The 26,836-nt window shown below is 39.5% G+C and overlaps 2 protein-coding genes across 4 annotated transcripts in view; one reads left to right on the top strand and one right to left on the bottom strand.

The window, feature by feature from the left end:
* Nucleotides 1-22,547, bottom strand: part of GPALPP1 (GPALPP motifs containing 1) — a 40,489-nt gene extending 17,942 nt beyond the window's left edge. For 2 of the 3 annotated variants that reach the window (XR_008374597.1, XM_053563502.1), the window contains exons 1-6: nucleotides 22,343-22,547; nucleotides 15,559-15,691; nucleotides 14,186-14,278; nucleotides 12,830-12,914; nucleotides 7,943-8,071; nucleotides 7,425-7,589 (exon numbers count right to left, since the gene is read on the bottom strand). Coding sequence is in view for 2 of the 3 variants with exons in the window: in XM_053563502.1 (XP_053419477.1) it covers nucleotides 7,425-7,589; nucleotides 7,943-8,071; nucleotides 12,830-12,914; nucleotides 14,186-14,278; nucleotides 15,559-15,691; nucleotides 22,343-22,430 (693 nt within the window). In the remaining variant the exon portion in view is untranslated. The remainder of the gene's footprint in view (nucleotides 1-7,424; nucleotides 7,590-7,942; nucleotides 8,072-12,829; nucleotides 12,915-14,185; nucleotides 14,279-15,558; nucleotides 15,692-22,342) is intronic. The other variant, XM_053563501.1, reaches the window with a different exon arrangement.
* A 67-nt stretch (nucleotides 22,548-22,614) lies between these two features.
* Nucleotides 22,615-26,836, top strand: part of NUFIP1 (nuclear FMR1 interacting protein 1) — a 53,333-nt gene continuing 49,111 nt past the window's right edge. The window contains exon 1 of the mRNA XM_053563500.1: nucleotides 22,615-23,059. Within this exon, the coding sequence (XP_053419475.1) occupies nucleotides 22,648-23,059 (412 nt within the window). The 5' untranslated portion in view covers nucleotides 22,615-22,647. The remainder of the gene's footprint in view (nucleotides 23,060-26,836) is intronic.

Genomic DNA, 26,836 nt, shown 5'->3' with positions numbered 1-26,836 from the left:
AGGAGTCACCAGGCTCCTGTGATCCAGTTCCCAGAGACCTCTTGAACTCTCCCACCCAAGACAGGTGCCGATTGAGACAGTTGATTTGGACCTTTTGAACTGGGCTAATAGACTGAAGACTTTTCAGGCGGTGCCCTGGGTGTGCGGTTGTAGGAAGGTTTGATTCTCCTTTTCCAACTGGGGCCAGAGGTGGGTGGGCGGGGTGACTTAATTGCTGATTTTTCCACACAGCTGAGACTTCAAGCCAGAGTAGAAGTTGCAATAGGATCGAACAGAAACCAGCTGAAAACAAGACAGAACCACTTTGCTCCACCACACCAGAGAGGGCCCCAGTTTCTCAGGCCACAACACTGTACAGCCCCTCGATAAAGCCCCAGGGGAAAAACCAAAGGGAGTAAAATAACCATGGGGCGGAATCAGTGGAAAAACTCTGGTAACATGAATAACCAGAATAGATCAACCCCCCCAAGAAAAGATACGGCAGATGTGATTGAAGATCCCATTCATAGATACGGCAGATGTGATTGAAGATCCCATTCATAAACAACTGGCTGAGATGTCAGAAATCGAATTCAGAATTTGGATTGCAGACAAGATTAATAAAATGGAATTAGGAATTCAAGGAGAAATTCAAAAGTTGTCTCAAGAATTTAACGAATTTAAAGACAAAACCACCAAAGACTTAGACACACTGAAGCAAGAATTTACAGCCCTCAAAGATATGAAAAATACAGTAGAATCCCTCAGCAACAGAATGGAGCAAGCAGAAGAAAGGATTTCTGACATTGAAGATAAAGTCTTCGAACGCTCCCAATCTCTCAAAGAGGAAGAGAAATGGAGAGCAAAAACGGATCACTCACTCAGAGAGCTCTCAGATAATTCAAAAAAAAGCAATATAAGAATTATAGGGATTTCTGAGAACGATGAAGTGGCCCCCAGGGCCCTTCTGCATGAAATTATGAAAATTTTCCAGACATGCCTAGAGAATCTGAAATTCAGATAGCAGACAGCTTCAGAACCCCAGCACAATTCAACCCCAATAAGTCATCCCCCAGACATATCATAATTAGCTTCACTAAAGTTAACATGAAAGAGAAGATTCTCAAAGCAGTCCGGCGAAAGAAAACTATTACGTACAAAGGTAAGAATATTAGAATAACTGCAAATCTCTCTGCTGAAACTTTTCAAGCCAGAAGAGGGTGGTCATCAACTTTTAATCTCCTAAAGCAAAATAACTTTCAACCCAGGATCTTGTATCCAGCCAAACTGAGTTTCATCTATGATGGAGAAATTAAATAGTTCAATGACATTCATATGTTGAAAAAATTTGCCATAAGTAAACCAGCTCTTCAGGATATTCTCAGACCTATCCTCCACAATGACCAACCCAATCCTATACCACAAAAGTAAACTCACTCAGAAACTTCGGATCAAACTCCAACTTCCACACTGGCGAAAGGATTAAAAATGTCCACTGGACCTTTGAAAAACTCGATACTCAAAATTCCACCAGACTTACCAATACTCTCCATCAATGTGAATGGCTTAAACTGTCCTCTAAAGAGGCATAGGTTAGCTGACCGGATACAAAAACTCAAGCCAGATATTTGTTGCATACAAGAGTCACATCTCAACTTAAAAGACAAATACAGACTCAGGGTGAAAGGATGGTCATCCATATGTCAGGCAAATGGTAATCAGAAAAAAGCAGGTGTTGCAATTTTATTTGTAGATACAGTAGGCTTTAAACCATCAAAAGTAAGGAAGGACAAGAATGGTCACTTCATATTTGTTAATGGTAATACTCAATATGACGAGATCTCAATTATTAATATCTATGCACCCAACCAGAATGCACCTCAATTTATAAGAGAAACTCTAACAGACATGAGTAACTTGATTTCCTCCAGCTCCATAATCGTCGGAGATTTCAACACTCCTTTGGCAGTGTTGGATCGATCCTCCAGCAAGAAGCTGAGCAAAGAAATCTTAGATTTAAACCTAACCATCCAATATTTAGATTTAGCAGACATCTACAGAACATTTCATCCCAACAAAACTGAATACACATACTTCTCACCAGCCCACGGAACTTACTCCAAAATTGACCACATTTTAGGTCACAAGTCTAACCTCAGTAAATTTAAAGGAATAGAAATTATTCCATGCATCTTCTCGGACCATCATGGAATAAAACTTGAATTGAGTAACAACAGGAATCTGCATACTCATACAAAAACATGGAAGTTAAATAACCTTATGCTGAATGATAGCTGGGTCAGAGATGAGATTAAGAAAGAAATCGCCAATTTTTTGGAACAAAACGACAATGAAGACACAAACTATCAGAACCTCCGGGACACCGCAAAGGCAGTTCTAAGAGGGAAATTTATAGCACTGCAAGCCTTCCTCAAGAGAACGGAAAGAGAGGAAGTTAACAACTTAATGGGACATCTCAAGCAACTGGAAAAGGAAGAACATTCCAACCCCAAACCCAGTAGAAGAAAAGAAATAACCAAAATTAGAGCAGAATTAAATGAAATTGAAAACAAAAGAATAATACAGCAGATCAATAAATCAAAAAGTTGGTTTTTTGAAAAGGTCAATAAAATAGATAAACCTCTGGCCAACCTAATCAGGAAGAAAAGAGTAAAATCTCTAATCTCATCAATCAGAAACAACAAAGACGAAATAACAACAGACTCATCAGAAATCCAAAAAATCATTAATGAATATTACAAGAAACTTTATTCTCAGAAATATGAAAATCTGAAGGAAATTGACCGATACTTGGAAGCACGCCACCTTCCAAGACTTAACCAGAATCAAGTGGAAATGTTGAACAGACCCATATCAAGTTCAGAAATAGCATCAACTATTCAAAACCTCCCTAAAAAGAAAAGCCCGGGACCAGATGGTTTCACGTCAGAATTCTACCAAACCTTTAAAGAGGAATTAGTACCTATATTACTCAACCTGTTCCAAAATGTAGAAAAAGAAGGAAGACTACCCAACACGTTCTATGAAGCAAACATCACCCTGATCCCCAAACCAGGAAAAGACCCAACAAGAAAAGAAAATTATAGACCAATATCACTAATGAATATAGATGAAAAATATTCAACAAGATCCTAACAAACAGAATCCAGCAACACATCAAACAAATTATACAACATGACCAAGTTGGTTTTATCCCAGGGTCTCAAGGCTGGTTCAATATACGTAAATCTATAAATGTAATTCAGCACATAAACAAATTAAAAAACAAAGACCATATGATTCTCTCAATTGATGCAGAAAAAGCTTTTGATAATATCCAGCATCCCTTCATGATCAGAACACTCAAGAAAATTGGTCTAGAAGGGACTTTCCTTAAACTGATAGAGGCCATCTACAGCAAACCCACAGCCAATATCATATTGAATGGAGTTAAATTGGAATCATTTCCACTCAGATCAGACAAGGCTGCCCATTGTCTCCATTGCTTTTCAACATTGTAATGGAAGTTTTAGCCACCGCAATTAGGGAAGAAAAGGCGATCAAGGGTATCCATATAGGGTCAGAAGAGATCAAACTTTCGCTCTTCGCAGATGATATGATTGTGTATCTGGAAAACACTAGGGACTCTACTACAAAACTCCTAGAAGTGATCAAGGAATACAGCAGCGTCTCAGGTTACAAAATCAACATCCATAAATCGGTAGCCTTTATATACCACAACAACAGTCAAGTTGAAAAAGCAGTTAAGGACTCTATCCCATTCACTGTAGTGCCAAAGAAGATGAAATATTTGGGAATTTACCTAACAAAAGACGTGAAAGATCTCTATAAAGATAACTATGAAACTCTAAGAAAAGAAATAGCTGAAAATGTTAACAAATGGAAAAACATACCATGCTCATGGCTAGGAAGAATCAACATTATCAAAATGTCCATACTACCCAAAGCAATATATAATTTCAACGCACTCCCTATTAAAGCTCCACTGTCATATTTTAAAGATCTTGAAAAAACATTACTTCGTTTTATATGGAATCAGAAAAAACCTCCAATAGCCAAGACATTACTCAGAAATAAAAACAAAACAGGAGGAATCACATTACCAGACCTCAGACTTTACTACAAATCGATAGTGATCAAAACAGCATGGTATTGGCACAAAAACAGAGAAGTAGATATCTGGAACAGAATAGAGAAACAAGAGATGAATCCAGCTACTTACCGCTATTTGATTTTTGACAAGCCAATTAAAAACATTCAGTGGGGAAAAGATTCCCTATTTAACAAATGGTGCTGGGTGAACTGGCTGGCAACCTGCAGAAGACTGAAATTGGACCCACACCTTTCACCATTAACTAAGATAGACTCTCATTGGATTAAAGATTTAAACTTAAAACATGAAACTATAAAAATACTAGAGGAGAATGCAGGGAAAACCCTTGAAGAAATTGGTCTGGGTGAGTATTTCATGAGGAGAACTCCCCGGGCAATTGAAGCAGCTTCAAAAATACACTACTGGGACTTGATCAAACTAAAAAGCTTCTGCACAGCTAAGAACACAGTAAGCAAAGCAAGCAGACAGTCCTCAGAATGGGAGAAGATATTTGCAGGGTATATCTCTGACAAAGGTTTAATAACCAGAATCCACAGAGAACTCAAACGCATCAGCAAGAAAAAAACAAGGGATCCCATTGCAGGCTGGGCAAGGGATTTGAAGAGAAACTTCTCTGAAGAAGACAGGCGCACGGCCTTCAGACATATGAAAAAATGCTCATCATCTTTAATCATCAGAGAAATGCAAATCAAAACTACTTTGAGATATCATCTAACTCCAATAAGACTAGCCTATATCACAAAATCTCAAGACCAGAGATGTTGGCGTGGATGCGGAGAAAAGGGAACACTTCTGCACTGCTGGTGGGAATGCAAATTAATACATTCCTTTTGGAAAGATATATGGAGAACACTCAGAGATCTAAAAATAGATCTGCCATTCAATCCTGTAATTTCTCTGCTGGGCATATACCCTGAAGACCAAAAATCACAACATAACAAAGATATTTGTACCAGAATGTTTATTGCAGCCCAATTCATAATAGCTAAGTCATGGAAAAAGCCCAAGTGCCCATCGATCCACGAATGGATTAATAAATTGTGGTATATGTATACCATGGAATACTATGCAGCCTTAAAGAAAGATGGAGACTTTACCTCTTTCATGTTTACATGGATGGAGCTGGAACATATTCTTCTTAGTAAAGTATTTCAAGAATGGAAGAAAAAGTACCCAATGTACTCAGCCTTACTATGAAACTAATTTGGGGCTCTCACATGAAAGCTATAACCCAGTTACAACTTAACAATAGGGGGAAGTGGGAAAGGGGGGGGGTGGGTAGAGGGAGGGATCGGTGGGATCACACCTGTGGTGCATCTTACAGGGGTATTTGCGAAACTTGGTAAATGTAGAATGTAAAGGTTTTGGCACAGTAACTGAGACAACGCCGGAAAGGCTATGTTAACCACTGTGATCAAAATGTGTCAAATGGTCTATGAAGCGAGTGTATGATGCCCCATGATCATATTAATGTATACAGTTGTGATTTAATAAAAAAAAAAAAGTCACTGGCAAACAAAGAAATAAAATAATTTGTTATTTTTCAAAAAAATAAAAAAATAAAAAATAAACCCAATGCCTGGCAGAACAGGTATTCAATTTATAGTTACAGAATGAAAATAGAAATCCTGATAATTCTAGGTATTGATGAATGAGATAAACAGCTATGAATGTTGAAAGAATTAAGTGCGTAAGTATTTAAGTCAGAACTGATGTATTTATAATAAGATAATTAGTAAAGATGGGACATCTTATGGAAATTAAAACCTTTATATGGAATAAATTTAAGGAGTAGTGCTTAAGTCATTGGTTCAGTTCCTAACATGCAATGAAATACTTCATAATAAATAAAGATTCAAGAAGAGAAAATTAAAAAATGGATTTTTTTTTTTTTTTTTTGAGATAAGAGTCTCGCTGTGTTGCCCTTGGTATTGTGCCGTGGAATCACAGCTTAGAGCAACCTCAAACTCTTGGACTTAAGCAATTCTCTTGCCTCAGCCTCCCAAGTAGCTGGGACTACAGGTGTCTGCCACGATGCCTGGCTATTTTTTTGTTGCAGTTGTCATTGTCGTTTAGCTGGCCCAGGCCAGGTTAGAACCCGCCAGCCTTGGTACATATGGCCGGCGCTGTAACCACTGTGCCCAGTCGGATTTTTTTTTTTTTTTTTAGACAGAGTCTTACTTTGTTGCCCTTAGTAGAGTGCCCTGACATCACAGCTCACAGCAACCTCAAACTCTGGGTCTCAAGTGATTCTCTTGCCTCAGCCTCCCAAGTAGCTGGTACTAACAAGACACCTGCTACAACGCTCAGCTATTTTTAGAGACGAGGTCTTGCTCTGGCTCAGGCTGGTCTCGAACCAGGGAGCTCAGGCAATCCACTCGCCTTGGCCTCCCAAGTGCTAGGATTATAGGTGTGAGCCACCGTGCCCAGCCTTAAAAAATGCATTTTATGCATTATTTTTGGTAATTTATTTAATGTATTAATGAAGGGTATACTTACCTGTCTTGATCAGTAACATGAAGCTTCATATACCTGAGATATGGTTACTTTGAGAGAGATTATCTAGGTTATCATTTAATTTGCTAGGTTAACCTACAGGTTTTTTTTTTTTTATTTCAAAATGTTTTAAAAGATATATTTTTATAAAGATACTATGATATTGTTTTTCTTTTCTTATCTTTTTTTTTTTTTTTTTTGAGACAGAGTCTCACTATGTCACCCTAGTAGAGTATCGTGGAGTCACAGCTCACGGCAATCTCAAACTCCTGGTCTTAAGCGATTCTCAGCCTCCCAAGCAGCTGGGACTAACAGGCACCTGCCACAATGCCCAGCTATTTTTTTGTTGCAGTTGTTTAGTTGGCCCAGGACGGGTTCGAACCTGCCACCCTTGGTGTATGTGGCTGGCGCCACAACCACTGTGCTATAGGTACCGGGCCAAGATAGTATGATATTGTAAAAATGACTAAGGATTTTGGAGCTACAAAGGTCTTTTTCATCACTTACTAGCTTTGTGACCCTAGAAAAGTTGACCACATAGAAGTTAGTGCCCTCCTTGATAAAATGCGGTCAATAAACCTGTGTCTCAGGGTTTTCTTGAGGTTTAAATGAGAAAGTTTACTAGGAAATAGTAAGGCAATAACAAGCAATTGTTGTCACTTTCTTTCCTCATAACCTTCCTTCTAGAGAAAATTTATATTTTTTCTTTTGAATCTAAATTTTTAAGAATAGTACCTGTAAATAATTTTGCCTTATGTCTTTTCCAAATTGAGCCAACATGGACAGAAATATAAAAAAAAAGAAAATCTCTCACCTTAGCTTTCCTTTCCCTGTCAGCTGGAGTATCTGTCCAGATCGATCGATCTCCAGATTTGTCATCGGCTTTTCTCTTAAAAGTTCTTGGCCCAAGACCAAAGTCTTTCATTTCTGGAGGAAGCTCTGTCATCCATGACTCTCTTACAATTGGTTTAGACGAATCCTTCAAGAGAAATAAGTTTAAAACAACTGTATATTGTTTCTCAATTGAGGTTTTAAAGTTACTTAACAGACTATAATAGAAAAAAACTGATATTTTAGTCACATATGTTCCAAATATTTTCATCCAATTTGTTTTCTTTTGACTTTATGCTCTCTTTTGCTGTACAGAATATTTTTAGTATAGAAATTTGCCAATCTTTTCCTTTAGAATTTCTGGGTTATCTCACTCCTAAATTTTCTTTATATATGTGACATATAAAAAGCATATAATAGAAGATATATATATTTTAATGTTTGTTTCTAAAATTTGGATTTCTAATCTAGTTTATTTCTTAAAGTGTCTTTAAAACTTACATCATTTCCTTTAGTCAGTTTTTCTTTCATTCTCTGGGCCCTTTTTTCAAACTCTGTTGTTACACAATAGTTAACTGGTCCTTTTGCAGGCATTGGTCCAATGATGTCCTCATCTTCACTATCTGTTTCCTTTTAAAATAAGACATTACCTTTAAACCAAGAGTAGAGCTATAGGAATTAGAAAATAATCCTAAATTACTTGAATTTAGCTGAAACTTATAATTCATAGAAAAGAAAACAAAAATGTAAACCACATAGCACAGGCTCATCAATGAACAATGAGGACATTTTCTTCCTCAAGTGCCCGGTAAGTCTATGGCATGTGGACATCCCACCTCTCCTCCTATGTCCATGGTGGACTTCACTGTCTTCTTAATGGACAGAGATGTGGCCTCAGAGTTCTTCTCAACATAGTATTCAAGGCATTTATTACCTACCATTGGTGAGAGATGATACAGTTCAAACTAATTTCATTCCTAGTACATAAAAAGCTCTTTGGATTAAGATGTACATAAGATTCCTGGGAACTACATCAGCCTTTATGATTTAGTAGAGTCCACTGAGATAGAAGTGCTGTGCAGTAAGTCACAAAACACTGACTCAAATGAGCTAATTCAGTTCCCAAAGTACCTTCCTTCCTCCAAAGACAAAAGAGTACTGTAATAATTGAATTCAATTTGTCCTTATTATTTTGGTAAACCACCTCCACGTATGATTCTGCGTTAGGTGCTATATGTGCTATGTGCATTAGCTGCTAGGGTTTAAAGGTAGACCCTGTCCTCTGGAGAAGATTTATTTAGATGAATATTTATTTAGATGAATAACATATTTGTTCTCCTGCTCTGACAGGCAGCTTCTTCTCTTGTTTTTCCAAACAAGCAGGATCAGTAGTTCATCTGTATTGCTTTTATTTCCCCCCTCTAACCACCCAATAGTATCTGTGGTTTCTTCTTTGAATCTTTATAGCATTACTATTTGTACAAATAATTAGACAATTATATATTGGCTTGTGGCTTAGTTTAAATCACACACACACATACACACAGCAATTATGAACTTTGGCACTCAATACTTCATTTGATTCTTGTAACAAAACCTTGAAATGGCATTATTCCTGTGGGTTTTTTTTTTTTTTTTTTTTAAGGAAGCCTATCTTAGAGAAGTATATTTAGAAAAGATAAACAACTTGTCTGATTTTATAAAATTAGTATCTAAGAATTAAATATTCTGAGATCAAGGACAATATTTTTTCTATTTATATGATAGCAGCCCTCCTATTATTTTATTTCAACTACTAGTGACTTAACTTTAAGTGTTTATAGCTTATTTCTATCATAGTAAGCTCTCTGATATAACAGACATTATCTTAAGTGTATGCATAACTTCCTGCAGACATAAATGCTTGGTGACCCAAAAGATACAATGAACATTTAAAACATGGAGACATGGCACCAATGTAGCATTAGTATTTAAGATGATGGCATAAGCTAACGGTATTTTTACTTCAACCTAATAAGAAATGGCTTTATGAAGGCAGAATTTCAGCAAGTCTTGCAAAGATGAGGCACTTATGATGTTGGTAGACACAAACTAAGCAGGGTGGGGGTGGGAGATAGAGAACGAAAGAAACAGAAAATTAGGCCAAACACGCTAAATCGAAAATCAGAAACAGAATCATCAATCTAAATCCCATCTGGGTGTTAAAATCAATTTAGTGTTCTAGATGAATTACTTCTTTGAATTTTCTTAAAAATATGCATTATTTTATTCAGAATTACAACAGAAATTATGTACCCATATGGCTTACAGTTTGAGCTGCAGAATTACACATAGTTTAAGGCCTCATTTGCCACTAGAATAGCCCTGTGACCTAAGGCATATTACTTAAACTTTCTAAGTCTTGGTTTTCTGGTCTTTTAGATGGGGATTATAACAGTTCCTATCAATAACTACTCTTTTGCCAAGAGAACCCTGCATTTTGTTCATCCTTTTTGGAGCCATACCCTTCTATGTCTGAACATTGCCAACTGCTTGTTAATCTTAGAACTCTGGCAGGCTTCTTGGTATGATGAAGGTAGTCAACCTAAAAGGAATGAACATACTGTGGATGATAGAGTGGAAAGACAGAGAAAACTGGAGCCCTTGATATCATTAGGGTGTTGAATTAACCAACCCCAGAATAATCTTACCTCTAGACCTCTTGTTATGTATGAAATACATTTTCCTTATTTTGAGACTACAAGAATATATACTACCGAGGAAATTACATAAACAACCCATTTGCTATAAGACAAAGTTCCATTTTGAGTTGGATTTTCTGTTATTTGCGGCTGAAAGTTTTCAGCTGATAGTCTACTTCCCTGGATTGTCGTCCAGATTAGATGGAGTTTATGCTGGTACTGTGCTTTGCAGTGTGTGGCTTGTGGTGAACACTTGGCAAATGCTAACCATCAGTGTTATTGTGCCTGTCTTAATTTGGGGATATATGCCGCAATGAGACACTAAGATAAGGCCCTCTTGAGAAAACGAAAATCCAAAAACTGAAAAAGAAGTATCTTTTGAAAAAAATTTAGTTAAAGGGAAAGTATAAAGCAAACAAACAGAGCCAAGAGTACCTTAAACAGGTACCATGGTATAACCCCTGTCCCAACCCTTACCCTCACCTTTTGCTAAGAAAAGGTAGAGAATGCAGAATGTATACCACCTAGGCAATTATATAGGTTACCCACCTGCTAACTGGATTAAGACAAAATTCCAAGTGTGAATAAAGCCAAATTATTCTACCTTTTTGAAAATTTTTCTTTAGCCTTTTACTTTGAAAAACTTTAAACATACAGAAAAGTGCTAAGATGAGTATATATTAAACATACATACATACATCCTCACTCAGATTTATCTTTTTTTTTCTTTTGGGAGGCAAGGTTTTGCTCTGTCACCCTGGTAGAGTGCAGTAGCATCATCATAGATCACTGCAAGCTCAAACTCCTAGGCTCAAATCTCCCTAGCAGCTGGGACTATAGGCACATGCCACTAGGCCTGGCTAATTTTTCTGTTTTTTTTTTTCCTTTTTTTTTTGCAGTCTCTGGCTGGGGCTGGGTTTGAACCCACCACCTCCGGCATATGGGGCCAGTGCCCTACTCCTTTGAGCCACAGGTGCCTGCCCTAATTTTTCTGTTTTTTGTAGAGACTGGGTCTCGCTCTTGCTCAGGCTGGTCTTGAACTCCTGACTTCAAGATCTCAAGCCATCTTCCTGCTTTGGCCTCCCGGAGTGCTAGAATTACAGGGATGAGCCACCCAGTGTGGTGGTGCAACCATGGCTCATTGTAACCTCAAATTCCTGGGCTCAAGAAACCTCCCAGTCTCAGCCTCTTGAGTAGCTAGGACTAAAGGCATGTGCTACTATACTCAATTAATAAAAGAAAGGAAATTTTTTTTGGTGAAGAGTCTTGCTAAGTTACCCAAGCTAGTCTTGAGCTTTTAGCCTCAAGTAATCCTCTTGCCTCAGCCTCCTAAGGTGCCAGGATTATAGGTGTGAGCTATAACATCCAGCTTTTTCTTTTTTTTGAGACAGAGTCTCACTTTATTGCCTTTGGTAGACTGCCATGGTGTCACAGCTCACAGCAACCTCCAGCTCCTGGGCTTAGGCGATTCTCTTGCCTCAGCCTCCCGAGTAGCTGGGACTACAGGTGCCCACCACAACGCCTGGCTATTTTTTTGTTGCAGTTTGTCTGGGGCCAAAGGTTGGAACCCGCCACCCTCGGTATATGGGGCCAGCGCCCTACCCACTGAGCCACAGGTGCGACCCACACCTGGCCTTTTTGTTTTCTACTTCCCCACTCCCTCCATGAGACAGACAGATATACTTTTTTCCTGAAACATTTGAAAGTAGTTTACAGGCAGTATGACGAGATTCCACATTGAAGCAAACTTCTTTGCCACTTTCCAAAGAACAGTGGGTTACACTTCTCTGGTCCTTTGGTCCTGTTTTTTTTTTTTTGTTTGTTTTTCAGAGACAGAAAGTGTGGGTTTTATGCAGGGAGCTCAATTCAATCTCCTTAGGTTGAGAGAACCATAAGCTAAGGCTCCTGTCCCTAGACCCAAATCCTCTAGGGTTTATGACTGGGTTCTCTAAAACTATTGTGGTCACCTGCTCTATAAACTTGTGCTTGGCTTTGAATTCTTTCAACGTTATTACACCTGTGGATTTTCCCTTTCTTTCTTTTGAGCTTAGCTATAACTTGGTTGCTGATTTTTTTCCCCAGTACTTTTTTTTCTTTTGAATTTTACTTTCAATTGCCTTAGTTTGAAGTTTTGTTTTTTAATTTTCTTTTTTCCCCCTACTATTTATTTATTTTTATTGAGACAGAGTCTCACTTTGTGGCCCTTGGTAGAGTGCCGTGACATCACAGCTCATAACAACCTCCAACTCTTGGGCTTAAGTGATTCTCTTGCCTCAGTCTCCCAAATAGCTAGGATTACAGGCGCCCGCCACAACATCTGGCTTTTTTTTGTAGAGACAGGGTCTCACTCTGGCTCAGGCTGACTCTTGAACTTCTGAGCTCAGGGCAATCCATCCGCCTCGGCCTCCCAGGGTGCTAGGATTACAGGTGTGAGCCACCATTACCAGCCTTTCCTCAGTATTCTTTTGTGTCTGTGGTAGGAAGAGCCGAGCCTGGCAATAACCTTGTTATTTTTCTAAGAGGATCTCAGGTTTATGAACAGCTTTGGATTTCACTTACTTATGACAATCTTAAATCAATCAGTAATTGAGTCTTACATTACATTTGAGTCAAATGACTGTAGTTACTACATACATAAAGTTTGGAGTTTGCTGCATCTTATTGTTTAAATGAAAACTTTTCAGACTTTAGACTTGAAATGTGATACCTGTTGTCCTGGATCATCTCTGCCCTTGTCACTTTTCTGTGTGGATTTTATGAAACCAGGAGGCAATGCAGGACCTATTAGAGGCCTGAAAAAGAAAATGTAACTTTATCATTCTCTTTGACTTTAAAAAGCCATTTCAGAATAAAAGTTCACAAAGATAAGCCAGATAGCAACAAATATTAAAAATAAGACTTTTATTTAACACATTATTTTTACAGAATTGCTTAGTATTTTTCTTTTAATTTATCTTTTTTTTTTTAATAGATTTTATTTTATTTATTTATTTTTGTGTGTGTGTCTGTGTGTGGTTTTTGGCTGGGGCTGGGTTTGAACCCGCCACCTCTGGCATATGGGTCGGGTGCCCTTCCCCTTTGAGCCACAGGCGCTGCCCTGCTTAGTATTTTTCTACTAGGTATCTTTAAAAAACCTAATTTTTGCATTCTAACTTTTTACTCGTTAATCAGTAATTAGATACCAAGCCAAGGATTCTCAATCTTTGTGACATTAGCATATGCCCAGTTCCTAAAAAGAATATTAAATAATTAAGATGTTTGTAAAAAATTATTTTTGGGGCGGTGCCTGTGGCTCAAGGGGTAAGGTGCCGGTCACATATGCCGGAGGTGGTGGGTTCAAACCCAGCCCTGGCCAAAGACCAAAAAAAAAAAAAAAAATTATTTTTGATACACTAAATCTGTGAAGTTTTTTTTTTTCTATATTATGCCTTTCCACATTTTGATTAGGTTGTTTCCACATTTTGGTGATTGTAAATTGAGCTGCAATAAATGGTCTAGTGCAAATGTCCTTATGAGAAAAGGATTTTTTTCTTTTATATAGATGCCTAATAATAGGACTATAGGATCAAACGGGATATTTTATTTTATTTCTAAGACAGAGTCTCACTTTGTTGCTCTAGGTAGAATACCATGGCATCATAGCTCATGGCAATCTCAAACTCTTGGGGTCAAGCGATCCTCCTGCCTCAGCCTCCTGAATAGCTGGGACTATAGGCACCTGCTACAAAGTCAGGCTAGTTTTTCTATTTTTAGTAGAGATGGAGTCTTGCTCTGGTGTAGGCTGGTCTCAATCTCCTGAGCTGAAGCGATCCACCTGCCTCAGCCTCCCAGAGTGCAAAGATTACAGGCATGAGCTAATGTTCCACCCAGCCTACCACAAAACACTTTTATGAGTAAGAGATGTGGACATTTTTTATGAACTATAAAAGCCCTTTTCCCTATGCATGATCCATTTCAAATGTAATATATGTTAAAAAACAATTTCAGACAACTGTTTAATGAATTAACAGATACTAGTCGAAATATCTAGAAAAAAATGGCCAGAAATATTATATATCATTACCTTGGAGGAGAATCATCCTGCTTTTTAAATCCAGGAGGAAGGGCTGGTCCAAAAAACCCATCATCGTCGTCATCCTGGTTTCTCCTCTGCTTCCTGAAAACATAGTAGTATAACTTTATCTATGCATATGTCAAAATTTTTTTCACAAAGAGAAATTTTAATTTTTAAAAGAAGCATTAACTTCAACTAATTGTGTAGAACACTGAAACAATAAATTAATCTTACCAAATAAGAATAAATGGACACCACAAAAGTTCTTAACTTTGTTTTTTTCTTTTTTTTGAGACAAAGTCTCACTATGTCACCCTTGGTAGAGTGCAGTGAAATCACAGCTCACAACAACCTCAAACTCTTGGGCTCAAGCGATTCTCTTGCCTCAGCCTCCCTAGTGCTGGGACTACAGGCGCCCGCCACAATGCCCAGCTATTTTTAGAGATGAGTTCTCACTTTGGCTGGTCTGGATCCCATTTTAGACTCTCAGAGTGGTAGGATTATTTAACTCTTCTTGGAACTTATTTTTAGCTTAAAATTGTTAGAGATCAGTTACTTTATTTATAGCAGTAACATATCTTTATGATTTATTTAGGGTATTTAGTCACGTCAATAACATCTCAGGGAAAAATCCTTCATATAAGAATTTTATTAAAATACTAGACTGCCACAGTTACCGACTACTAGAATACTTTTTCCTTTTTTTTTGCAATTTTTGGCTGGGGCCAGGTTTGAACCTGCCACCTTGGTATATGGGGCCGGCACCCTACTCCTCTGAGCCACAGGTGCCGCCCACTAGAATACTTTTTAAAAAAATTTTTATTTAAATATTAAATAAAATTTTTTTTAAAAAGTATTCTAGTGGGCGGTTGCAGTATTGTGCTTCTTGTCAATGACAATAATAAAACCCTTTTGGTGGTAAAAAATAAAAAAAATTTTTATTTGTGAGAGTCTCACTCTATCACCTAGCATGAGTGCTCTGGCTGTCATAGCTCACAGCAACCGCAAACTCATGGGCTCAAGTCATCCTCTTGCCTCAGCCTCCCGAGTAGCAGAGACTACAGGTGCCTACCACAAATGCCTGGCCAGTTTTTCTATTTTTAGTAGAGATGGGGTCTCACTCTTGCTCCAGCTGGTCTTGAACTCCTGAGCTCGGGTGATCCACCTGCCTCAGCTTCCCAAAGTGCTACAATTATAGGCGTTATCCATTGCGCCTGGCCTAGAATACATTTTTTATAAAAAGTATAGCTCATGATAAAATGGCACATGAAATAATTTCTTCCAGTGCTATATAAATGTGAGTATGATATCCCCTCATTAGCTATCTGTTCCAGCCAACTTATATTAGGTTTGAAGCTTGGTTTCTTATTTAATTGACTGACCTTGCAGTTGGACCAGTGTCATCTTCTTCAGATTCTTCATTTCCTTCTTCATACAAAGAACTACTGTCTTCATCACTGTCTGATGAGTCTGAGCTACTACTTCTATAATTAGGGGGCAGAGCTGGTCCTGCAACTAAAGACAATTTGTTATGTACATCAGAACTAGCCGCAACTGTTTGAATGAACCCTCCTAGCTGAGATTTTTTACTTTCTTTTCTGAAATTCACAATACTGGCCGTGTATCATTTATTGTGGACTTTAATCTTACTTGCTCTTGCTTTGTGTACAGTGGTTTTGTCTTTCAACTTCAGGAAAGCAGAAATCATGTCTTATATAGTCTTTTTTATGAGATCCACAAACACTTTGTTACTACCCAAACTTATAAATATAACAACAGCACATAATTTCCCTGATAATATGCAATTTTTACATTTGTTGGTGTCTAAAAATTTGACAGATTTTTCAACATTTTCCTATACATCATTAAATAAATTTTAGAAAGTAAATGCTGAACTTGTAACAAAAGCACGCTTTAGGAAAGAACAATTAAGTAGCAAAAAGAAGAAAACATTAAGAATTAAGGACTAGTTTCATATATCCAATTCCTGTTTACGATTTATTAAAAAATGGTCAATGTCTTAGCATGTAAATGTTCCCAAAATATAAATAGAGATTATATCTGACCTCTAACATCAATGAATAATGCGACCTCAGAGGAGATTACATTTTACTCTCGGAGTGAGTGGTTTTTTCCATCTTCTTGATTCTAAGTATTACAGAGGGAAGATTTTTTTCTCTTTTCTTTCTTTCTCTTCCTGTATGTGACCACCATCAATATAATTTATCCACTGGATGCTATCAGCTAATTTTGGATTGATTTATATCAAGATTTAATTATTCTTTTATACAGTTCAGATGAAGGTTAATGTGGTTTAAATATGTGCTGTTCTTGGTACTATAACAAATAGATAAATTTTCTTTGAATTTTAATGCTATAAGATTGTAAAAGAGAATAAGCAGATGAAGACTCATCTAGGAAGAACATATTGCAATTTCAATTTATATTTGGATTATATTAAAAGAAATAACTATTATATAATGAAATGACAGAGATACTGATATAAAAAAGAAAAAGAAGAATATTAAAAGTTATTATAAGCCAAACTACAGGCTTCCTAATAAAATTAAGGAAACGCCTGGCTTCACTTTTTTATAGATATCCTCTTCTGAATTATATATATTGTCTGAAAAAATTACTTTAGGCACTTGTAATGAACTATTCCACATCTTTGCTAAAGCAGTGAAGTTTACCGTTATTAAGGAAGCTCTCCCACTGCAATGGTAATTTTACAAACAGATCGTATAAATTTAATGAGAACTGGGGGCATGCCTCACATTTCATTATATTTTGCTTATAATATCTATCACATAAAGTTATGCTTACAGAAATATGAACTTAGTATAGTACATTAAAGCTCATTATATATTAGCATTACCAGATGAACACCTGCAATTTATTTTGATGTCTGGGAACACTAACTTTGAACCCCAAATTAAATGAAATATTACCTCCCAAAAAAGCAATTAATTCTCATTAGTAGGCCTGTACTACAGAATACTGCACTCTATCATATTAAGTTTTGAATTTCAACAGTAGAAATTTATAAAAATTTATCTTCTCTCTTGTTACTATACTTTCATAATAATCTTGATTTTTGCCTGTTGGCCTATAAAGCCTAAAATACAGTTGTCTGTGTCCACAGGGGATTGGTTCCAGGAGCCTTGTGTATATAAAAATGTACAGATATAGGCCTGGGTTCCACAACCTACATATATTATTATTTTCCATCCTCAGTTGTTTGAGTCTGTAGATGTGGTACCAACGGACACTGAGGGGCTACCATCTTCACACTATCTGGCCCATTACAGGAAAAATTTGCTGACACCATGACATAGTTAAGTCATGGAAATATAAAAGAGCACCCAGCCCAGCGTCCTGCTGGCAGTAGGAAGTGATGCCAGGGAATGTTTTTTAGAAAAAATGATGCTAGGCAATCAGTGTAACCTGGCTTATTGTACCCTCAATGAATCCCCAACAATTAAAAAAAAAAATAATGACGCTAGAAAGCAAAGCATGTGCAAAGGCCTGAAACAACACAGCACCTTTGGAAAACTGAAAGGTGTTTAAAAGGGGATAGAAAACAGGGACTGAAAGAGGGCTCAGTGGGGTCAAACGTTGCTAAGAGGACAAGCAAGAGCAAGACTGGAGAGAGTACCTTGAATTGGTTCGGGCAGCTTCACTGGGCCAGTGAGAACAAAAGGCCAGGATGCAGGAAATGAAGGAGAAAACGGATCAGAGATAGTGAGAGAGAAAGAAAAGTAGTGAGAGGGGCATACAAAGCAGAATTTTCTTAGAAGATGGGAAGATTTGAATGTTTCAGTTAAATGTTAAAGGCAAGCAGCCCCAGAGCAAGTAAGGGAAAGGATTCAGAGTAAACAGGAATTATTTAATTTATTTTTTTGAGGCAGAGTCTTACTTTGCCACCCTCCGTCGAGTGCCCTGGCATGATCATAGCTCACGGCAACCTCAAACTCCTGGGCTCAAGTGATCCTCTTGCCTCAGCCTCCTGAGTAGCTGGGACTACAGGTGCCCACTCATAATTTTTAGAGACAGGGGGCGCGTTGTTGCTCAGGCTGGTCTTCAATTCCTGTGCTCAAGCAATCTGCCTGTCTCAGCCTCCCAGTGTGCTAGGATTACAGGCATGAGCCACTGCACCTGGCCCAAGAAGAGTAATTTTAGAAGGAAGTATTAATGGATACCTCTTCACTGTTATCAGAGGGAAGACAAAAAAGCTCGGCATACATTCAGGGAAGTTTTTAGATATAGTAACAGGAAATTGAGTATGTTCCTTTATGATGAGACTTACTTTCTTTCTTTTCTTTTTTTTTTTTTTGAGACTTACTTGGTCACCCTCGGTAGAGTGCTGTGGTGTCTTAACTCATAGCAACCTCAAACTCTTGGGTTCAAGTGATCCTGTTGCCTCAGCCTCCCGAGCAAGCAGCTGGGATTACAAGAGCCCGCCACAATGCCCGGCCTTTTTAGAAATAAGGTCTCACTCTGGTTCAGGCTGGTCTTGAACCTGTGAGCTCAGAGAATCCATCTGCTGCCTCCCCTGCTGGGATTATTTATAGGCGTGAGCCAGCCCAGGGACCTACTTTTTCAATGAAGTAGAGGGAGAGATGAAAGTTTAAGAAAGAAAGAGAAGGTTTTAGAAAGTCATGGTTGTTCACTGGGAAACAGAGCTGTGAGCTGTGAGAATTACTAGGACACAGCTAAGCACCCAGTCAGGGAGGAAGGAGGCTATGCTTTTTTAAAAATTTTTTAAATTTTGGGCCGGGTTTGAACCCGTCAGCCTCGGTGTATGTGGCTGGCACCATAACCACTGTGCTACGGGTGCCAAGCTAGGAGGCTATGATTTTTAGCAACGTTAGCTTGTGGAGGTGTGAAGTTTCTTCTTGCAGCACTGGGCAGCCTGGCTATAGGCTCAGAAGAGGGAAATATTTGGATTGATTTGTGACTAGGCTTTTATCTGATGGATTTAACAGAATACCCAATGGATGGGATAAGACAGTTGGGAACACTGATAAGAAGAGAATAAATGAATGGATGGACTGTTAAGTCTAAGTTGGAAATAATTGAAGGAAGGAGGGCAAAAAGGACAGACAAGGCAGAGACTGGATGGCTCAAGGAGGTTAAAAAACAAGTGAAATGGGAGTAACTGAGTGATGATGGATGAATTAAAGGTTTTTGTTGAGAATGGAATTTAAATTTAAGTCTTCCAAAGAAGAGTAGGGTTGAGTGTGTGACTACAAACGTAGCTGAAATTAGTGGAGGTGCAGGTTACTGCAGATGAGGAGCCAGGAGTTAAGAGTCAAAGTGGCCAACCTCCACTCGGCTTCCACAAAGCAGCAACTAGAGGGTGTAGATTAGTTCTGAGAAAACGTTTGTACCTCAGTGTTTCTGGTGACATGATTTCAAGGCCATTTCCCAGCAATCAATTTTAAGAGTATTCAAATGAAGTTGACATATTTTGCTTCAGACGTGTGCTACCTCCCTCCTCTGAACTCTGGTTGTGCTTGTCAGTGATCTCCTTCTGAGGCAGCAGAATATGAACACAGGGCAGGTATCAGACTGGAGTCAGGAATCCCCACTTGAAGGAAATTTTGATACCTGCTATAACATGGATGAACTTTGAGGATGTTTTATCAAGTGAAATAAGCCAGTCATGCAAAGACAAATACTGTGTGACTCCACTTATATGAGGTACCTAGAGTAGTCAAATTTATAGACAGGCAGGAGAATCTGACTGTCAGGGGGTGCAGGGGCATGGGTATAGGGTTTTAGTTTTATAATGAAAGAGATATGGAGAAGGATGGTGGTGAGGGTGGTCAACAGTGTGAACTAATTTCATGCCACTCAACTGTACCTTTAAAGACGGTTAAGAGGTTGTCATGTGTTATTGCAATTTTTAAAAACTGGAAAAAAAGAAAAGAATCCACACCCCCAGCCAGCCATCAGGTTCCTTCTCAGACTTCATACAATGGCCTTTGGTCAACTGCTTGCCCCTTCCCCCTATGAATCCTGGACCCCTCTTAAATATTTTTTACTCTCTCTTCTACTCAGCTAAATGGAATTCATTGATCATCTACTTTGGGCTGGGTATCCTGACAGTGTCAGGAATTACAGAAGGCTCAGGGCACAGTTTCTTAGGGAACTCACAGTTTGATGGGGACAAACCAGCAAATAGTTTGGTGCAATAACTGCAGACAGAGAAAGCCAAGTGCCCATCCCCTACCACTCAAGCTGTGGTCCTGGCACCAGTAGGACCTACAGTAGTAGGAGCAGTGGGAGCTTGTTAGACAGGCAGACTCAGACCTTACTCAGATCTACTGGATTAGAGCCTGCATTTTAACATGATCTATGGGTAATGCATGTACGTATTGAAGTTTGAGGTGTAAAAAAAAAAAAAAATGCTACAGAAGACAAAAATAGGATGATCAACTCTGTTGGTTTGCCCGGGCTTAAGGGGCTTCCTGGGATGTAGGAATTTTAGTGCTAAAATTGAGACAGTCCCAGGGACTGAGAAGTTAATTCAGTGTTTGTTTCCGAACCTGGAAGATGCTTTTGCAATACATTAAAATCCTGAAAAGGGAGGAAAGAGATGGAGAGAGAGGGGATAGGATACTGAACGATTTTTTATGTGCCAGGCAGACTAGGATAATACTCCTTCGGGATAGAGGGGAAGACATATCACACAAGTACAGTGTTAAGTGCTGGGATAGGACGAGAATGCATACACAAAAGAAACAAAGAGCAGACAAAGAAAGGAGTACCCAGAGTAAATGCTAGTAGAATGATGGAAGCAAATCACAATAGAAGTAGCTATTGGGGGGATGGTGTTTGCTTATCTGCTAATCTTGTCTTGGTTTAAAATCAGGGAATATGGTGAACGAGAAATAACAATTGTATTAACAATACTTTTCTTCAACCTGAGTTAAATGGAACGAGAAATAACAATTGTATTAACAATACTTTTCTTCAACCTGAGTTAAATGGAACCTTCCTTGCTAAAACAAAAGCACGGCTTTTTAAAGGCTATATAAGAAATGAGACTGGAAGGAAATCTATAGTAGAAACATGGCCTCTCAGGCAGGGGTCCTTAAACTTTTTAAACAGGGGGCCAATTCACTGTCCCTCAGACCGTTGGAGGGCCGGACTACAGTTTAAGAAAAAAACTATGAACAAATTCCTATGCACGCTGCACATATCTTATTTTGAAGTAAAAAAACAAAACAATCACACCACCTCATGTGGCCCGTGGGCCACAGTTTGAGAACCCCTGCCTAGGGAGTCAAAGGAGGAAAATCAGATTCAGAAATGGTAGGATTACTCGTTCAGCTTTACCATTGTCCAACTGTAATGCTAGTACCAGTCGATAAATTAGAACAAACATTAAAAGAGAGGGATATATGTATATGGAAGAATCTGCAAAACATTTGTTTGGTATACACAAAGTGCTTACTATGTGTTAGGGTAGAGGACCACAATACAATGGAATGCTGACAAATTATTCAAATACAGTGTATTAAACACGAAATGTAATTAAGTGGAAAAAATCCGAGGGTAAAAAGAAAGGCGTGGCAATCCTTGGGAGAGTTTGTAGAGGTTTCTTTGAGGTGACATTTAAGTTCAGCCTTGAAGGATGTATAAGTTTGTCAGTTATGCCTAAAAATCCTAGACTAGAAGAAGCCTAGAGCATTGAGGAACTGCAGAGAAACCCTGGTTGCGGACAGGTTTGAGTCTGTGCTGTACGACAGAATGAGAGGGCAGGAAGGTAGGTCAGGGGCTGGAGAGCATAGGGTGTGCAGGGGTCTTTGTACATCACAGGCAATATAGCCCAGTGGTTAGGAGACTGGCTTTGTTTTCATTCGGATCCACCACTTACTGAATATGTATCTTTCAATCAGCCCAGCGTTCGGCTCATATTAGGGGCTATATGAGAATGTACTGTCATTACAATGATTCCCAGTCCCAAACACGGTTTCTGCGAAGCTCTCAACGGCCTCCTTCCCATTCCTGCGGCTTGGGAAGAAAAGTTAGCTCGGGCTAGGACCCGCTCACTCCCCACGGCACCGCCCTCCCAGGCCTCAGACCCTTCTTCAGAGAGCAGGGTCGTGACAGGAGGTGGACAGGTCTGCAGGCGGGGGACATGCCGCCGCTTACCCGGGCTGGGGTCCCGCTCCTCGTCTTCTGCTGCCCTGCGCGCGCTGAAGCCAGGCGGCAGCGCCGGTCCGATGAGGTCCCTTGCCATCCGCGGTGGCGGACACTGGTCACAGATAAAAGTCTGTCCGCGAACGTCAAATCTACCCTAGAAGCATCCCGCGACCCACCGCGAAGGCTGGAAGTTTTTCCGGCGTCTACCAATGACGTATTAGCCTGTGGTTGGCTGAGCGTAGTTCGCGGTAGAGGAAGTGACGCCTAAGGCTTGCTCCACAGTCGCATGGTTGTCTCCGGACCTGGCGGGTGGCATGGCTGAGCCCGCTAGTGGTTTCGTGAGTCCTACGGGGTGGCTTCCAGCTCCCGAGTTGACTCCTGCGTTAGGGCCCCTAAGCAGCACTGCTCAGCGGCTGGACAACTGGATGCCTTGGGCTATGCTGCCACCACCGCCACCGCCCACTTCGTCGTCTACCGCCTCCGTATCAGAGCCTTCCTCGGAGTCGCAACCCGCCGTGGATGCCCAGACTCTCCCAGGAGCGCCACCTCCCTTCGACGCTCAGATTCTTCCCGGGGCACAGCCCCCCTTCGTCGCCCAATCTCCTGTGGATTCTCAGGCTCAACTCAATGGGCAGCCTTCCTGGAATTTCCAGACTTCGACATCATGGTATTGGGGACAGTCTCCCGGTGTTTTCCCTCAGCATCAGATGTCCTACAACCTTCCCGGTAGGCTATTGTTCCTCGTTCTTCCCTCTCTCATTTCTCCTTTTCCTCTCTGCACTCTGCCTTTCTTCAAGTTTGGCCATTAATGCCTTAAAATGTTTTTTTTTTTTTTTCCGTCTGTTGATTCAATTAAGCAGTTATTAATATTTACTGAATTCCAACTACGTACCAGGAACTGGGAATGTAATGAACACACCGTACCAAAATCTTTATCTTTATGGAGCCCAAATACCTCTGTAGTGAGGATGACAGACAGTAAGTGAAATAAAACCTTGCATAATAGAAGGTAATGAGTGCTGTGGATAGAGAACAGAGAAGAATGAATGCTAGCAATAGTTCTAAATGTCATTGCTAGTCACAAGGAAAGTGACCTTTGAGCAGAGACTTTAGGGAGGTGACGGGGCAGACCTATGCATACATCTAGGAGAATAGGGATAAAGAAAGAGGGAACAGCAGGCACAAAGGCCTTGAGGCAGGAGCTGTACATCAGAACTAGAACTAGTGTGGCTAGAGAGAACTGAACCTGGGATACAGTGGTAGAAGAATGGGGAAGAGGTAAACCTTTCAGGTCCCTGTAAGTCATGGAACTTTGACTATTACTGTTGTGAGATGAATATGGTATAAGAGAGTGGCATGATCTGTTTTATGAGGATTAAGAAGATTAATGTAGCTGCCAATAGTAATAGGTAGAAAGGGAGACCAATTAGGAAGCTATTGCATTTGGCTATGTGAGAAATACTGGGGACATGGACCAGGACAGAACCAAGGGGATGATGGGAAATAGCTAGATTCTATTAATAGAAGAAGCTGGAGATATTGTGGGTTTGATTCCAGAAAAGCAAGTCACACATTTTTTTGTTGCCCATTGCATGTAAAAGTTTATACTGTAGTCTAATAAGTGTAGTCTATAACATGTCTACAAAATGTATATACCTTGACTAAAATATGCTTCATTGCTAAAAAATGGTAATGGTCATCTGGGCCTTCAGAAAATGGTAATCTTTTTGCTGGTGGATAGTCTTGCCTCTGTGTTGATGGCTGCTAATTGATCAGGGGGATGGTTGCCAAAGGTTGAGGTAGCTGTGGCACTTTCTTAGACAACAATGAATTTTGGCTCATTGGTTGATTCTTCCTTTCACAGAAGATTTCTCTATAGCATGTGATGCTGTTTAATAACATTTTACTCACAGTAGAACGAACTTCTTTCTTTTACAACTGAAGTCAGTCCTCTCCAACATTGCTTTATCAACTAAGTTCTGGCACATTCTAATGTCAGCTAAATTTATGGAATATTCTAAATCCTTTGTTGTCATTTCGACAATATTTACAGAATCTTCACCAGGATTAGATTCCTTCTCAAGAAATCATTCTCTTTTCTTATCTATAACAAACAACTGCACATCCATTTAAGAGTTATTGTGAGATTACAGCATTTCAGTCGTATCTTTAGACATCAATTCTAATTATAGTTTTTTTGCCATTTCCACCACATCTTTAATTACTTCCTTCACTGAAGTCTTAAACCCCTCAAAATCATAAGTCTTGGAATCAACTTTTTTCAAACTCCTGTTAATGTTGATATTTTGAAAACTCCTTCCATTATTCATGAATGTTTTTAATGGCATCTAGAAAGTTGTTTTATTTTATTTTTTTTTAAATTTGAGACAGAGCGTTAAGCTGTTGCCCTGGGCAGAGTGATGTGACATCACAGCTCCAATTCCACAGCAATCTCCAACTCCTGGGCTCAAGCCATTCTCCTGCCTCCGCCTTCCAAGTAGCTGGGACTACAGGCGCCCGCCACAACGCCTGGCTGTTTTTTGGTTGCAGCGGTCATTGTTTGGCGGCCCGGGCTGGATTTGAACCCGCCAGCTCAGGTGTATGTGGCTGGCACCTTAGCTACTTGAGCCACAGGTGCCGAGCCCATCTAGAAAGTTTTTAATTGATTTTGCCCAAATCTATCAGAGGAATGACTGTCTATGGCACTTGTGGCCTCAGAAAGTCTATTTCTTTCATAATGAGACTTGAAAGTCAAAATTGCTCCTTGATCCATGGGCTACAAAATGTTTTAGCCATCATGAAAACATTTATCTTCTTGTACATTTCCATCAGAGCTTTTAGGTGACCAGGTGCATTGTCAACGAATAGTGGTATTTTGAAAAACAACTTTTTTTCTGAACAGTAGGTCTCAATAGTGGGCTTAAAATAATCAGTGAACCATGTCATCCAAACTTTGTTTGTTTCATTTATAGAGTATAGGCAGAGTATATTTAGCCTTATTCTTAAGGGCCCTACTTAAGGAGCTTTGGCTTCAACTTAAGTCACCAGGATCACTAGCCCCTGATAAAAGAGTCAGCCTTTCCTTTGTCAAGCCAGGCATTGACTTCTCTTCTGTAGCTATGAAAGTCCTGGATGGCATCTTCTTCTAATAGAAGACTGTTTCATCTACATTCAAAATCTGTTCAGTGTAATCACCTTTATCATTATCTTAGCTAGATCTTCTAGATAACATGCTGCAGCTTCTTAGGCACTTGTTGATTAAACTTGCATTTTTATGTTGTGGGGGATGGCTTCTTTTCTTAAACCTAAAGAGCCAACCTCTGCTAACTTGTTTCTTTTTCTTTTTTTATTTTTAGAGGTGGGCTCTCACTTTGTTGCTCAGGCTGGAGTCCAGGAGCATGATTATAGCTCCCTGTAACCTCAAACTCTTGGGTGCTATGGATCCTCCCACCTCAGCATCATAAGTTGCTGAGACCTCAGCTGTGAGCCACCACTCCCAGCTAATCTGCTAGTTTTCTAACTTTTCTTCTGCAGTTTTCACACCTCTTTCAGCCTTTATAGAATTGAACAGAGTTAGGGCCTTCATAGAATTGAACAGAGTTAGGGCCTTGCTCTGAATTAGGCTTTGGCTTATCAGCAAAATCTTTCTTACGGTTTGTGTATTCAGTGGAGCAGTGCTTTTCATTTGCTTTAAGAATGTTTCTTTTGCCTTCACAACTTTGCTAACTTTGGCACAAGAGGCCTATTTGTGGATTGTTTCAGCTTTCAACATACATTCTTCACTAATCATTCCCACCTTTGATTTAATATGAGATATACATGACTCTTTCTTTTACCAGAATGCTCAGAATCCATTTTAGGGATATAATTGGCCTGATTTCAATATTGTGTCTCAGGGAGTAGGGAGGCCAGAGGAGAGGGAGAGAAATGGGAGAATGACTGGTTGGTGGAGCAGTCAGAAAACAGTCAACATTTATCAGGTAAGTTCACCATTTTATAAAGTGTGGTTTGTGGCATCGCAGAACATACAGTGGTAGCATCAGAAATCACTGATCACAACTCACCACAGTACATAACAGTAACCATGAAAAAGGTTGAAATACTGTAAGAATTACCAAAGTGTGACATAGAGACAAAATGAGCACATGCTGTTGGAAAAATTATGCCAACAGACATGCTTCCCACAGCGTTGCCACACCTTCAGTTTGTAACAAGTGCAATAAAATGAACATGGCCTGGCACGGAGGCTCACGCCTGTGATCCTAGCACTCTGGGAGGCCAAGGTGGTGGATCACCTAAGCTCAGGAGTTCAAGACCAGCCTGAGCAACAGTGAGAGACCTCTAAAAATTGCCAGGCATTGTGGTGAGTAACTGTAGTCCAACTACTGGAGAGGCTGAGGACAGAGGATTGCTTGAGCCCAAGAGTTTGAGGTTGCTATGAGCTATGATGATGCCACAGCGCTCTACCCAGAGCGACAAACTGAGACTCTTGTCTCAAAAAAA

This window comes from Nycticebus coucang, chromosome 15 (genome assembly GCF_027406575.1).
Source record: "Nycticebus coucang isolate mNycCou1 chromosome 15, mNycCou1.pri, whole genome shotgun sequence".
NCBI classification, from domain to species: domain Eukaryota; kingdom Metazoa; phylum Chordata; class Mammalia; order Primates; family Lorisidae; genus Nycticebus; species Nycticebus coucang.
The sequence above is the reverse complement of the archived record's forward strand: the minus strand, read 5'-3'. Positions and strand labels throughout refer to the sequence as shown.